The sequence below is a fragment of the Spermophilus citellus genome, assembly GCF_964194105.1.
Source record: "Spermophilus citellus genome assembly, chromosome: 6".
Taxonomy (NCBI): Eukaryota; Metazoa; Chordata; class Mammalia; order Rodentia; family Sciuridae; genus Spermophilus; species Spermophilus citellus.
This window is the reverse complement of record NC_138187.1, coordinates 160,146,834-160,162,939: the sequence shown is the minus strand read 5'-3', so window position 1 is coordinate 160,162,939 and position 16,106 is coordinate 160,146,834. Positions and strand designations below refer to the sequence as shown.

General features: G+C 44.7%; 1 protein-coding gene across 5 annotated transcripts in view; it reads left to right on the top strand.

The window, feature by feature from the left end:
- Positions 1-16,106, top strand: part of DNM3 (dynamin 3) — a 432,335-nt gene that overhangs the window by 91,149 nt on the left and 325,080 nt on the right. For all 5 annotated transcript variants that reach the window (XM_081298148.1, XM_081298146.1, XM_081298145.1 and 2 more), the window contains exons 3-4: positions 10,470-10,619; positions 11,748-11,951. In XM_081298148.1, the coding sequence (XP_081154274.1) occupies positions 10,470-10,619; positions 11,748-11,951 (354 nt within the window). The remainder of the gene's footprint in view (positions 1-10,469; positions 10,620-11,747; positions 11,952-16,106) is intronic.

Below are 16,106 nucleotides of genomic sequence, written 5' to 3'. Positions count from 1 at the left end.
TCTGGAAGGTCTTCTAAGCTTGAGGATGGACGAGGACGTCTCCCTCCCCTCTGTGTGCAGGGCGTGGGGTGCACTCTTGCCCATGTCCCACACAGGTGATGACTTTTGGGGTTCCCCAGCATGAGGCAGGCTGGCTGCGAGATAAAGCTAAGAGGCAGCAGAAAACCACACACAGAAAGTAATTTTAGAAAGCGAGGGCCCGACGGCTCTTCAGCCTTAGGGGTTGACTTCCATACCTGAAAGAGTGCGAGAGCCCGCATGTGCTTTATATGGGGTAACTTCAAAGGCTTCTGCAAAATGTTCTTCACCAAATAAGGTCGTAGATGGGCTGTTCAGTTCCCAACAGGTCACACCCCCTCTGGAGCGAGGGGATCAGTCTTCCTCGTGAAGCCAAGACAGAGGTCACGTGCACTGTGCAATCCGTTAAGTGAGAGGAGCCACAAAATAGCTTGCAAAGACGAACCAAAATCTCCTTGGCTCAAGGCTGAGTGAAGACTTCTCAAATAGCTCAGGGGTGGCTCCCCAAGTGCACAGGTGCTCACTGGTGCTGAGCCTTTCACTGCCCTGCAGTGTTGAGAGGGTCCAGGAGGAGAAGAGGATGGGTTTGGAGGCATTTCCTTTGCTAATTCTGTACATGGCAGTGGCAAGGCACCTCCCTACTAATGGTTCCATGAGGAGGCCGGTGGGTATGGTGCAGCGACCTGAGCTCTCATATTGCCACCTTTTGGCCTGTGCCTTTATCAAGAAATCACTTATTCTCTTTGATCATCGCTTTCCCTGAAGTGGTTTTGAAAACAGTCATGTCCTTTACAATAGGCTGGAGGTCCTGGAGCAGAACTATGACCAGCACGTACAGGGAGTGACCAGCAAACCTTTGCTGTTGTCAAAACAAGAACAGGAGCGCAGTAGTGCAAATGACGGCGCTTTGCCCGTGTGGAGCCGAGAGCAGTGTCTTGGACGCTGCCTCTGCTGTGACAGCTCAGAGGAGTGTGATTGTGACCACAGAAGCTCAGAGCTTGTCCTGACACTGCAGATGTTGGTCTCCAGGGATTTTTATAGCAGGAGCGGAAGGAAGTCTGTTCTTCTATCATGTCTGTTTCCTGAGCTGTACTGAGTTAAAAATGGGAGTAAGTTTATTGTAGTTGACCCCCCGCCCCCGAACAAATAAAAGATCACTACAGTGAGGCAAACTTCAAAGAGCACATGCAGGTAGGCTGCTGTCCTGTTGTCTACCCGTGAGCTCTGCTGCTCATAGCTGGCGCTGGTGGCAATGTCTCCAGTCTGCCTTTGTTTGAGTGCATTTGCTTCTCTGCAGCTGGAAAAGCTGTTTCTGTTGCTGTCATAGTAGTTGACTCCAGGCAGGCACTTGTCTAAGGCTCTGTGTACATTGACTCTCCAAAACCTCACAACGGTCCTATAAGGGAGGTGACCTTACCCTCGTTGCTGTTAGTCTCATTTTACACAGAGAAACAGGCAAAGTGAATTACTGTTTACTTGGGATAATAAACAACATCTTTCAGGGTTTCTGTGGGTCTTGGCATGAGATAATGTGTCTGTGAATAAAAGCTTGGTGTATGACAGATTTTAAGTCATTTGAAATTTACTCTAAAGGTTAAGAGTTAGTAATTATAGAAGTCAGTATGACTTTGGAACTTATATTTGGACAAAGTCGCATGCTTTGCATGGAAACAGATGAAACTATCTCTGCTAAGTGCTTATTTTTTTCCCTGTATCCTCCTGTCTTCATATTGATGAACTATTGTAAAGCACAAAAGAAATCTTATCTTAAAATATTTTTTTAAACAATCCAGTAACAAACTCAGAATTATTAAAGATCAATAAAGGTAAGGCTATATCTGTTCAAAATTTTACAGATAAAGTCAAAGTTTCCTTAAAGTATTATTAGCTACTTGAGATATTATTAAGGATTCCCATTTTATGCAGAAACTGGGGCACAGAGAAGTTATAGGTTAACTAGAACAATAATAACTATTTTCTAAGGTTTTGGTGAGTATTGATAGGAGTTAATATGTGTTGATTTATATTCTGACTTATGCCACAAAATATGTCACAAAAAGAGTATGCATATAAAATGTTTTTGGATTCCAGTTCGACTGGAAATGTGATAAATGAAAAGACTTTTTGGTAAGAAAAATAATTACCCTCAAAGTGATCTTTTGTTTGAGAATAAGTTTTTATATACATACAGTTTTATCTTATGTAGGCTGTATTTTAAAATCAGAGGTATAGTCACATTCCACATTGGGATCACAAGGGCAATATTGCATATATGATTTTGTGTCATTCTTCTGGCTTTTCACTGGTCATGGTTTGACAATAGCCTTCAATTAGCTTTTCCTTTCTTCCTTTCTTAAGCTTTGAACCCAGGGCCTCCTACATGTTGGCAAGCACTATACCACTGAGCTATACCCACAACCCCTAATTAGCTCTTTAATGCTGATAGAGAATAATCAAGTAGCTGTTATCGGAATTCAGTTTTAATTTTTGTGGAAATCTTTTTCATAACGGGTTATAAACATGAAATGAAGTGCTTGTCCAATTTCAGCCATTACTTTTATGTCGATAATTTTAAAACAAAAATCTACTGTTTATATTCTTCCTATGAGAAGAACACTGTGCTAATTATGTATATGCATTATCTCATATAATCTTCACCCATTTCTCATATAATATTCAGGGTGTGTTTGCTTATATCCCTCTATTACTGTTTTATGCATTCAGTCATTCATTCCCCAAACACATTTTTTTAAGTCAGATATTGCTATTTGCCTGGTTGATTTGTACCCGGTTCCCTTTTGCTATTTCTTTTTGGTGCTTTTGTTAATCTCTTGTTTGTAGTTTAAATGCTCTGTCTTCTTGGCTTTCCCCCAATTCTGTGTATCCTCCTAAATCTCAGATTATTCCCTTTCCATAAATCCTTTACAGCTCACCCCAACCTGAAATGACTTTTCCCTTTGAGAAATTCACTTGGAACCCAGGTGCATGATTCAACTGTCAGTTACTCATGACAGTGTTTTCTATCCTGAAATCTTATGTAAGAATTTTGCTTAATTTTCACAAATTTATCTTCTCCAACTTGGCTAAGTTCTTCAAGACTGAAATAAAACATAGCCCATCTATCTCTGTGGTAGTAGTTCCTTGGTAATAGATTTGTATCTGGCCAGAAAACTTGACTGTCTTTTAAGAGGATGCTTGAGATCACAGAATGGAGACTGGTCTGGATTCTGTGCCCTACAATGTGTGATTGAAGGACTGGTCACCAAGGAAAGAGGAGACCTTATCACAAAAGCCAGGGCAGGTTTGGGAAGACTGACAAGGAGATATTTTTGTGGCATTAAGCTTTTTACTAAAATGAGGTCCAGAGAGAGGTGGTATGTGAGAGCCTTGTCCTGAGCTAGTCTCTATAGCTGATTAGACCTGCAGGGGATGTGAAGGCTCATGAAAAGATGCTAAGAAAGATCTCTTAAAGGAAGGCCTCGGAAAATTACGTTGTTTCATGTGGCACAAAGAAAAAAAACAGGGAGTTGAGAAACACCAGAGGAGCATTTATGACCTCAGAGTCTCTGAAAACAGGAAAAAGTAGTTCCGCTTTAAATTGGAATCAGCGATTCACTCACTTATCCTCTTGGTCCTTCCCAGGTCATTTCATACTCCCCCTTGGACCGTCTCTCGGAAACCCTGGTTTCGGTTACAACCTGGTTCCCACGGCCCCGGTGTCTGTAGGCCCTGGGCTGAACGCCGGGCCCATCCTTGTGACTGTGTGGAAGTCCACTCGAACATTTCAAAGATACCTGCACTGGCCAATTTTAAGAAATATATTAGACATTCAAGTGCAAGCGCCAAGCATTGGAATTAGATGTAGACCTGTCTGGAGTTCAGATGAGGGATCAGTGCCTGAGACGTGGATTTGAGGATATTAAAAAAAAAAAATTTAAGGTCATGAGATCTCCTAGGGTGAGGATAGAGATGACAAAGAATAGAAGAAGTTCTGGGGGCATCCTGGGGTCCCTGTGCTTGGTAGTGTGGAAGATGAGGTGTAGTGGGTGAAGGACATGGACAAGGAGCCATCGGGGAAGGAGGAGGAAAGACAGGAACGTGGAAAAATGAAGGTCAGTGGAGAATGTCTCAAGGAAGAGGAGGAAAATCTTATTGGATGCGGCTGAGGCTTAGAACAACTCTCCAGTTTGTGATTTGGGGCCAACTCTTGGCACTTATTTGGTCTCTGTGTTTGGAATGTAGTTTACCTTTTGTTTTTACATGGATACCGAGAGCCTGAAATACAGTTAATTTTTGCTGTCGGCTTTAAGCTCCTTTGGAAAATATGGAACTTAACTGAGCTAGAGGGTGTAACCTGCTCGCGATCTGAGTGATCTGATGGTCCCTTGTTTCAGCCCCACTCCGACTCCAGGACAGCCAGCCCTCAGAGCACTGAGGCCCCTTTTAGCGGAGCTATCAAGGCAGCGTTGAGATTAATTCCTCTTGATCCTGAGCACCTTGCAGCTGGCTTTGTATCTTGGGAGAAAAGCTTCGCCTTCCCCATCTTGATGGGGTCCCGCATCTTGGTCTTCTGCCCCACACCATCTGGGCTCCATTTCCTCCTCTGCCTCTGAGAGTGCTGAAGCTGGACCTCAAACCCGCGTCTCTGTGTCTGCTCCCTGATGGAAAGCTGGCCCCTCCTTACCCACCCTAGCCCATGGCCTCCAGCATCTGCTGAGACCTCTGCCTTTCCCCCACCGAGGGCCTCTGAGATGGTTTGCTTTTTTAAAAAATTATGTATTCATTCTAATTTGTTATCCATGATGGCAGAATGCATTTCACTTCCTATTATACATACAGAGCACAATTTCTCAAGTCACTGATTGTATACAAAGTATTTTCACACCATTCGTGTCTTCATACATGGACTTAGGGTAGTGATGTCTCACTCATTCCATCATCATTCCTACCCCCTTGCCCTCTCCTTTCCCCTCCCTCCCCTTTGCCCTATCTAAAGTTTCTCCATTTTGCTTTTTGATTTCTTTTTTCCTGTTTTTCTAGACTTTCCCTGACTGCCTTATCAATACAATTGAGTCCTGCTTCATTTCTGGGTCCTGTATAAATTCATATCTAACTAAACCACCACTCTAGGATCTTGCCTTCAATTTGGAATTACTTCAAGCCTAGATGGAAGCGATGCTTTTTAAACTGGCATTACTCAATGGTATATGCAAAGTAGATTGCTTAAAGAAGAAAGAGACCCACAGATGTTCTGCACTCTAAGTATCCTAGGCATTGGAGAAACGCAGAAGTATGAAACGTAGCCCTCTGGCTTTGAGGAAATCTGTTAAATATAGACATGTGAAGATGCTCTTTACAACCAGCAGATTCAGCTGGTTGCATCGAAAACTGTTCCATGCTTCTGTGATCGTTGTGCCTATTTTCACTGGAATCCTCTGTCCACAAAATATCACTATTGAGACATTTTAGAACAAGACTCCAGCTAAACTTTCGAGGACCACAGACCTTCGGATAAAGATTGACAAACGGCTATAGGCTAGTGTTCCATAATTCTTGCTTTCTACTTGACCTCAATTACTTGAAACATATGCATCTTTTCCCCATGGAAGGAGCATATCGGAAATATTTAAATTCTTATGGTCATGCTTGCTTTTCACAGATGATTGGATGGTTGCCCAGGCATATGCCATCTCATCCTTCCCCCGAACAATTTGTCATTTGTTTAACCTAGCATAATTTGTTTTTCATGACCAGTAGAAATGACAGTGCTGAAATGTTTTACAGGGAAATGCAAATAAAGTGGCTATAAGTTCTGTCATCTTAATATTCTTTTCCCCCAATCACTGTTTAATATAAAAACGTATCTTAACCTTTGCTTCACATGTAGGTTATTTTTTAACATTGAGAAAACAGGAAAGATATTTTAAACTAGGAGTTTTTATTTTGTGAAACTGAAAACCCACATGAATGTCAGCGAGACAGGTTATACTGCCAGGAAGTGGAGTTTCCTGGATTCCTTGTCGGGGTCTTGGTCCCCAGTGGGAGCTCGTGGCTAGGAGCTTGAATGTGCTCTCTGTCCCGATTGATCCTAGGCTAGAGCCTGGCTTTGAGGAAGAGATGGTTTCATGGAACCGCATTTGGAATGAAAGGAACACTGAGCACATGTCAAGAGCTCCTGTCACTGGAAATTGTTTCTCAAAACCCCTAGGTGAGCTCTGTAGGGCTTCAGGTACAGTATGAAAGTCTCAGAAGATGCAGATCCTGCCTCTCTGCAGCTTGGCTTGGATGCCTGGACTCAGGCAGTGCCTCTGTCTCAGAGGTGAGTGTGGTCAGAAACCCATGGATTCGTGATGGTTCTTTCCAAGTCTCTCACCTATATCATACCACCGGGAGGCGACGATGGGATCTTTTGAACTTAGCCTCACTAACAAGGGCTTCTTCGGGATTGTGTGATGTCAGCCAATTGATGATCCTTTTCAGCAACTGTGGTCCACTGTATGAAAACAGCAATGCCACCTGTGCCATCCACCTGTTCACATCTGTTCTCGAGGTTACAGACGTGCAGCCCACAGCAGGTCCAAAGGGCTGACCTGTGGCCAGTGTAATCCTGTGGCTATGAACTGCAGTTATGGGTGCCATGTTTTTGTAAGAAGAAGGATGTCTGGCCTGACGATCATCACCATGCTGTTAGAGAGACGGGGGGACACAGACCTGTAAGGCTCTGGGGTGGGTACAGGATAGATCCTAGGGAGCCCCTCTCTGACAATGCAAGTCATCTGGTCTTCCTGAATATTCCATCCTGCAGCATCAATTCCTTGGGCCCCCTAAGGAAAAGCACATTGTGGTCCCTTCCCCGTGAGTTTGCCTGATGTGCCGGGCAGTCTGTGTCCCAGCAGTGAAAATAAATTAAACCCAAGTTGACATCCCTGCTGTGGCAACTCTTGGGTCACTCACTTAGGGTCACTCTGTGTCTGGGGATTGAGCCCCGGGTGCTTTACCACTGAGCTACATTCCCAGACCCCTTTGTAAAGCATTTTTAAGACAGGGTATCGAGACAGGGTGCTGCCAAGTTGACCAGGCTTGTCTTGAACTTGCTCCTCCGGCCTCGGGGTCCCTGGGAGCATTTTCATGTTTTACACAGTGGGGACGTACACAGAAGTGCTTTCGAGGAATTAAGGGACTTCAGACAAACCTGCTAAACCCCCCGCACTCTGCCCCCCTCCGCCCTGTTTGTCACATCCCCTCTTGCTGTTCTGCCCCCTGCCACTCCCGTGGGTGCTCCAGCTCATTTTCTTCCTCTGGGGCCCCGGATCCCTGCTCCCCAGGACCTCCCTCTGCTTGCACCCCGGATCCTTTGCATCAGCAGGTGAACCTGCCACCTCCCTGACCTGTATCCCTCTCCAGCTGCCCGCCTCCCCTTTCCCGTCCTGTACCATGGGATCCCTTAGAAGGCTTGTCCACAACCAGACTGGCTTCCCCTCTCCTCACCGCCTTTGCCACCTGTCTCAGTCTGGCTCTCACCCCACTCCAGTGCAGCTGCCGGCTCCTGAGGTCGCTGGGCTCCGATCCATCCTCAGACCTCTTGGGCCACCCCTCCTGGGTTCTGAACCTCGTCAGTCTGGTCTTCTGCCTCTGTACCCAGGGCCCTCTGCCCTGAGCCGTCCCCATCTAACTCTCACAATCATGGGATTTCAGAGAATCTCTGCGGTGGTTTCTCTGGCTTGGACTCCCCCCTGGGTGAAAGGCTCCGATCAAGCCCACCCGCACTTTTGGGCCCCTTTGTGCAGGCACTTGGCTGCCACCTTCTGGGAGGTTTTCAGAGCGAACAGACAGCTTTCAGATGACACTGAACTGAGGTGTCGGCAGCAGCCTGCAGTCCTCAGTATGAGCAGCCCAGGGTCCTCCACTGGTGCCCAACCAAACCCCTGTTCCCAGCCCCCATCCCATTCTGCCCCAGTTTTATTTCAGGTTTCTTCTGTTTAAGGAAGTGTCAGACTCCTTAAATTTATCCTTGGCGCCTCTCTCCCACACTCCAGTTTGAATCCATCACAAACCCTGTGTTTTTTTTCCTTCAAAATACATTAGAATCTAGGAGCTGGGAATATAGCGCAGGGGTAGAGCGCTTGCCTCGCCTGTGCGAGGCCCTGGGTTCCGTCCCCAGCACCGCAAGTGAACAAACACGATGAATTCACTTCTCGGTAACTCAGTGTGGCCACCAGGTACAAGTCCCCTCACCTCCTGCCTAGATGATTCCCATGTCAGACTTCCTCCCCTCTCCATTGCCTGTCCCTAGCATAGTAGCCAGGATTATGCATTGCCTGTGGTCTGGGCCCCCTCTCCAGCCACGTCAGTGGTCTTGCTCTTCCTTAGCGTGTGCGTGGGTGCCCTGCCTGGCTGCAGTCACAGTGAGCAGAGCTCGCTCCCTCCCTTGCCCGAGTCTGCTCAGCTGTCACTTCAGTGCATCAGAGATGCCTTCAACAAACTAATAAGAGCACCCTCCCCCAGCATCTGACCCCCGTTCTACCGTCTCCATCACCCTGTGATGGGCATACACGGCTTTCTGTTTCACCTCATTAGAGCTTAATCTTGCGAGGTAGGGACTTCTTTCTTTCCCTCGATTACATCCCAATTTTTGAAACAGTCCTTGACAACTGGTGAGATCTCAATAAATACCAGTAGAATACCAGATGGATACAGGCATCCCTGAATCTCGTCTAGGGAACCCTGTCCTTGAAAAGACCCAAAGGTTTGAAATGGTCCTGCATAGTTACAAGCTCTCACTTGCACCGTGGAAGCATTTCCCGGAGTCTAGGAGCTAAATTAAATCTGTGTGAAGATTGTGTTGATGCTTCAACCTTCAGGAAGGACATGGTCTCCTACAGGAAAAGCAGCCAGGCGCCATCTAGTGGTAGCAGAAGTCCACCTTGGTGTTCCTGGAATGTTCCGAGGACTCTCGAAGACCAGCCTGTCCAGGAGCTGGTGCTTGGAGACAGTAGTGGTTATGAGAGCTCAAGTCCAACAGAGGAATGAGTGCAGGAGACGTAGCTTGCTGTTTTCCAAAAAGGGGCACAGGTCATCATGGGGACAAACTAAGATGGAAATGTCCATGTCCACGCCTGCTGGCAGGAAAGGCAGAAGTCGGTCCTAGGCCTGCTATTCTAAACTTGGAAAGGCGTGGTCATTTCCGTACTTCAGTGAATTAAAGCGGAAACTCCTAGGTCCACCTTGGGGGCCTGTGACCTTTCCAGTCCCCAGCAGCCACGTGGAGACCTGAGTGGTAACCGGGTGAGCAAGTGAAGGTGGGGAGAAGGTCCACAAGGAGATGAACTCTGGTGCCCACGTGCAGGTTGGGCAGAAGACTGAGCAGTAACAGAGGGCAATGGCTGGGGGTGTAAGAGGAGAAAGCAGATTTCACACCAACATGGAGCGTTTCCCAATGCGAGCGTTTCCCAATGCGAGCGTTTCCCAAGGAGAGTTCCTCACGGGGGGGACAAATGGCAGCAGACAGAGGCTGGATGTTGAGCTGCCAGGGTTTGTGGGAGTTACTGGCACCCTCGGATTCTCTCCGAGACCTGCCTGTCTCCCCTTGGCTCAGTACACCTCTGCACTTCACTCCCCTTTGGCCCTGGGGGCTCGATACCACCTTCCTGTCCCCACTGTTCCTGTCAAGTGCAGATGAGTGCTTATTTCATGCTGCCTGGGTTAACTTTTTCCCCTGTGAAACACCTGCAGTGCCTCAGTTAATGCTGAGCTCCTTGAAGACAGGGCTGCATCTCGGGCCTGCCCCCCTTTTGGCCTTGCCATCGAACATCTTCATGGGTGGAGACCGTTTTGGTGGGGAAGGTACAAAGGCCACTGAGAGTCACCTCAGCTGGCATCTTGGCCCAAGAGTTTGGTGTAGCAGTTCTTCAGCTGGATACGAGAGGAACCAAAATATCTGTTCAACTCTGTTCCCTTGTCAAAACTGTAATCTTTTAAACAATCTAATAGTAACTAGATTCCCCTTTTGAGTTGTGTTGTTTTTCACTTACCTGATATCTCAGGAAATTGGTCTGGAAACTGATAGTACAAGAGTTGAAATTTTTAAAAAGTAGTTTTCTATTAGTTATTTTAGGGTTTGTCCTTCTTGATATCTGATTTCTTAATTTGGTGCCGGTTTTTGTGTTGTCATTGAGACAGCCACAGATATGCTGGATGGTTTAAGGGTTTATAATACTTGATTGCTTACCAAACATGAGCACATTCAACAACCACAGCATGTGTACTATTTGATATTTCTAGAATCTTCTCTGTGATTTGATTGTTTGGCACGCAGTGTTCTCTCATGTATAATGACCAAGGAGACATTGAATATTTTGACTTGTAATTGAAGAGATATTTCCTTATAATTGTGGCCAAGAACGTATACTCTGAGGTTGGATTAATCTGTGGGTGTTTTTTTCTTTTTTTAGAATATGCTGAATTTCTACATTGCAAAGGAAAAAAGTTTATAGATTTTGATGAAGTTCGCCATGAAATTGAAGCAGAAACAGATCGAGTGACTGGAATGAATAAAGGCATTTCCTCCATACCCATTAATTTGCGAGTCTATTCTCCACATGGTAAGTAAAATATTAAAATTTCAAATCCTTCTCCTCAAACAATTTTTACTGTGTTCATTAACATGCATTATTTGTGTAGAAGATTCACATGGTGCTGAGTTTCTAGAATTTCAGATGCTGCTGTAAAATGGAATGGCTCAGAGAGCTCAGAAGATTCATAGAGAGGCAAGGGGAGGTGACCTTTTGAAGATCAGAATTGAGCTCAGTGTTTACACTTTTTATTTTCATGATGAAATTTCAGAATTTGAGAGAGGTATATGTGAAAACTTTCGTTTTTCTTATCTTCAATGATTTCAGAAATCTTAGGAGCGTGTGGCTGAGGCTTCCCCTGCTGATTTCCATGGGGCTCTATGAATTTCTCTTTTCCTCCTAAGGAATCAGCTGTGATTTGTATCCCTAGTCTGTCAGCTTATAATGTGGGTAGCCAGTTCATGGTACGTGATGGGAAATAGCCTCTGTCCCGGACTAAACTCTGAGTGGGACAGATTTTCACTTCTTCTCTACCTAGCTCTGCTGCCTTTGGAGCAGAGCATGAATGACAGAAGCTCAGTTATGACTTCCCATGGGGACTTGGTGCCAGCACCCAGAGGACGACAGCCAGCTTGGGCTGGAGTCACGTGGCCACTGACGGCTCGCTTGCCCGGCCTGCTGGAGGTACGCAGGGCCCCAGAGATGGCTGACCGCTTCCCTGCAGGTGAAGAGGCTGACCTTCTGTGAAGAACCTCGGAGGCTCTTGAGGGGAAGGGCCAGCCTCACCCCAGGAGTTCCTGTACAACGTGTAGGCCATGTGCCAGACTGGCAGACAGCACACGCATTATTGTTCAGTGTTTTAATTACAACCCCCTAGTTACACAGTTAGGCAGCGACAGCTCTCTGAGCAAACTGTTAGGCCTGCAGATCAGTGCCTTTCAAATTATGTGAAAATGATCATTTGGCAGAGCACAATCATACAAAAATAGAGAAAACTAGCAAAACCATTTTCCTTTCTGTGCTTTTCTTCCTACGCCTGGGCTGGAGTCATTCAAATGCACAATGCAGAAAGCTGAGCTCAGCCCCAGCTGACTCTGCATGGTGGATGTCTGTCAGCACTGAAGGTGCATGCACGACTCTTTCCCCTTCCCCACACAGTGTTGAATCTAACCCTTATCGACCTGCCTGGAATAACGAAGGTGCCCGTGGGAGATCAGCCACCAGATATCGAGTATCAGATCAGAGAAATGATCATGCAGTTCATCACCAGGGAGAATTGCCTGGTTCTGGCCGTCACTCCAGCCAACACTGATCTGGCCAACTCAGACGCGCTGAAGCTAGCTAAAGAAGTTGACCCTCAAGGTGAGTGTGGACAGGGATTATTTTAAGATGTCAGCAGTATGGGTGTATTTAAAGGTGACAAATTCTCGTGACTTGATTTCATTGTTTGATAAAATTCAACGTGATTAATGTTGGTAAATCTTTTAATTTAAGCCATTAAAAGAAAAAATCATCGAGGAATAGAGCAAAATTCCATATACATAAATGTGAGATAAATGTGAGATAAATGTGAGAAAAGGAGCATTGCTAAGCCTCATGGACTACTTTTTTATAAAGTCAATGAAATAAACTTTTGCTGTAGCAGAATTCAGGTACTCTACTTAGTTATGTAAGAGTTAGCTGAAGGGTTGGGAGTTGTAGCTTACTGATAGAGTGCTTGCCTAGCTTGTGAGAGCCAGTGGGTTTGATCTTAGCACTGCATACAATAAATAAATAAATAATATAAAAATAAAGATCCATTGACCACTAAAAAAAAAAAAAAAAGTTGATTGAATATACTCTCAAAAAGGAGCCTCTCTGTGTTTTTTGTTTTATTTCTTTATATTTTTAAAAATGTCTTTTAATGCCTTGAAGATATTATTTAGCTTATAATTATTTCATATATATATGGGGGGTGGGGATAGATGAGCATGGATTTATCTGTCAGTGGCACATCAGAAACCAGAAAAGCCTCCTCCCCATGCAGAGACCCCAGTCATGGGCCTCATGAGTCTGTCTGAGGTAATTCAGGAGGGGCCCTCAGTGATTCCTTCTTTCAATATGGAAATGCATGCTCTCCGATTCACATTTTTACTTCGTAGAGTTCTTCAGACCCACTTTTCTTCTCTTTATTTGTAATTTTTGTATTGCATGTTGTAACTCTTAGATGAATTCTCTTTTTGTGTTGAGTTATTGATGTGTTTGCTTGCAATGCTGGGGATTGAACCCAGGGTCTTGCTCATGCTCCTTGGAGCTACATTCCTAGCCCTAATTTTCCATTTTTGATATAATTTTTACAAGTGCCAACAGAATTTTAAAAACTATTTGTGAATGTGGCTTCAATTTTTTAAGATTGCATATGGCCCTGGGTTTCACAACTGCAGTGTCTTCTCTGAGATCTTAATGAGAGCTTTTGGAGGCTTCCCCTTCATAATGCACATTGTTTCTGAGCTTATTCCTTACTGGTTGATTGTTTTGCCTGCATCTTTGATGGTAGAGGCCTTTTTCCCAATGTTTGATGACTTTCACTGCTTGTTTATAGATGCAAGTAATGCCCTAACAGTCCGTGTATGTTGTGTCTGGGGTTCACTGGCGAGTGGGCTTCCCCACAGGGCGACTGGGCTGGGACCTGGCCGTCTTGTCCGTCTTCCTCAGCTGCTGGATTCTATGAATTTTTCTTCTTGAGCTTCTCTGGTAGAATTCTGATGTCCAGTGTTCTTGGAGCCAAGAGGAAGAATGGATTTTGTGGGGGTAGGGAGGGGCAGTTCTTAGTCTTCAGTAGGTAGACTTTTAATCAATGTCATGATGGTGTCCCCAAACGTTTTCTTGAGTCTAAAGTTCCTTTAGTCTGTCTGCTTCTGAGGGCAAATCGTCGGCACTCCATCAGAGTTGAAGAAGGGTAGCTGTATGGTAATGCAAGAGGGAGAAAAGGTTTGGAGATCTATGTCCTGTATGAGCCTTCCTCTGGTTCTCCCATTTTCTACCCTCTGCTCCCTGGCCTTGAAGCTCTGATTGTTTGGCTTTCCCAGAGTTCTGCAATGGAAATTGGTTAGTTTCTTCTTGGCTTCCTTTAGCATCCCTGAATTAGGGCTTGGGATAAACTCTCATTAAAAACTAGAGTCCATTATAAAACTGGTAGCCACTAACCCCTGTCTCCACAGCCTTCATGTCTCTCAGAGGCCAAGCCACAGTTGCCTGAGATAATCGTTCCATCAGCAAATTCTAGTGAGCACCACAGCCTCCATCCTGAAAAGTCCATGCTGAATTCAGATGAAGCTGCATGGAGGGGGGCAGATGATATCACCCAGTCCTTGAGTTCTCTTTGGTCCTGCCTCCTTGGAACTGGTCCTTTTCTCAGACTCTCCTCACAGGTGGCAAGATGTCTGCAGTAGCTCCTGCCTCGGATCCTCACAACTTCAAATCTTGTAGAGGAAAATATGACAGAGAATCTTTTATTTGCATGAACTATGAATTTTGTAAAAGATACAAGCGACAATAGAATTGGCCCACTAATATACCTTGTAAAATACCTGCAATTAATTCTTAAGATTGATTTAACATATCCTATTGTACTCCTTTTGTATAGATAGAGAATATTAATAGCCAGTGATTATACCTCATTCCTCAGGCTCTTCAAAAGAAGATTAAGTTGTAACCTAAAATAGCAGCTCTAGTGAGATCCAGCAGATGGTTAGGTGGGAGCAATTCATGTTGATGTAGGTGTCATCAGGTTGCCAGAGGAGAACTGATGTGCACTGTCTCACTGCCGGTGTTTCCAAAGTGTTTTTGTAACTTATGTGAAACACAGCATTAGCTTTCAGTCATGGACATGTGTTCCACAAATCTGCCTCCAGAAAGAAATATTAAATTCCACCCCCCCATCATTATCTGGCTCATTTACAAGATGCCATTTAGAAATTTCCATGTGAATGTTCATGAATGTACCTAAAATTTACCTCATTTCTTGTGGATCATTAGAACTGCTGCTCTATCCAAAGCCACCCTCAGCAAGAAAAGTGAAGTCGAAGGCATCACAATATCAAACTTCAATTAGAACCTTCTCTCTCACCCTATCCAAAACTCAACTCAAAGTGGATCAAGGGCCTAGGCATTAGACCAGAGACCCTGTGCTTGCTAGAAGAAAAAGTAGGCCCAGATCTCCATCATGTCAGCTTAGGAACTGAATTCCTCAACAAGACCTTAAAGCACAAGAAGTAAAATCAAGAATCAATAAAACGGAATGGGCTCAAACTAAAAAGCTTCTTCATGGCAAAGGAAACAATCAAGAACATAAAGAGAGAGCCTACAGAATGGGAGAAAATCTTTGCCACATGCACCTCAGATATAGCATTAATCTCCAGGATACATAAAGAACTCAAAAAACTTCATACCATGAAAACAACCCAATCAATAAATGGGCAAAGGAACTGAATAGACACTTCACAGAAAAAATATGAATGGTTAACAAATATATGAAAAAATGTCCAACATCACTAGCAATTAGAGAAATGCAAATTAAAACCACACAGAGATTTCATCTCACTCCAGTCAGAACGGCAGTTATTAAGAATGCAGACAACAATAAATGTTGGTGGCGCTGTGTGGAAAAAGGTACACTCATACATTACTGGTGGGACTGCAAATTGGGGCAATCACTCTGGAGAGCACTATGGAGATGCCTCACAAAAACTGGAATGGAACCACCATTTGACCCAGCTGTCCCACTCCTCGGCATATACTCAAAGGACTTAAGATCAGCATCCTATAGTGATGTGATCACATCAATGTTCAGAGCAGCTCAGTTCACCATAGGTAAACTATGGAACAACTTAGGTGCCCTTCAACAGATGAATGGATAAAGAAAATGTGTTGCATACACACAATGGAATATTCCTCCGTCTGAAATTATGGCATTTGCCAGTAAATGGTTGGAACTGGAGACTATCATCCTAAGTGAAATAAGCAACTCCCCCCAAACCTAAGGCCAAATGTTCTATTTGCGGTGCTGACTCACAGTAGGCATGGGGTGGGGGAGTGGACGTTCACTGGATTGGACAGGGAAGAATGGAGGGAGATGGGAATGGGAAAGACAGTAGGATGAATCAGACACCACTTTCCTATGTTCATACGTGAAACTCCACATCGTGTACCACCAGAAGAATGGGAAGTTACACGCCACATGTAATGTGTGGATGAGGTGTCAGAATACATTCTAGTGGCACGCATAACTAAAAAGAAAAAGAACTGCTGCTGTGTCATAGACAACCCTCTTTACCTAATTTTTTCTTTTATATCACATAAATGGTAATCCTGAGAGCAGATTCTTTTTAAGTTTTGGAAGAATATTTTGGCAGAAGCACAGAAACCTCTAGTGCCACCTCCCTGTCTACCACCCCTGGAGGGAGATGGCCAAGGACAAACACCTGTTGAGGGCTTCCATCAAGCCAGATTCTCTGGTTGGTTACTGAAAGTTCCTTG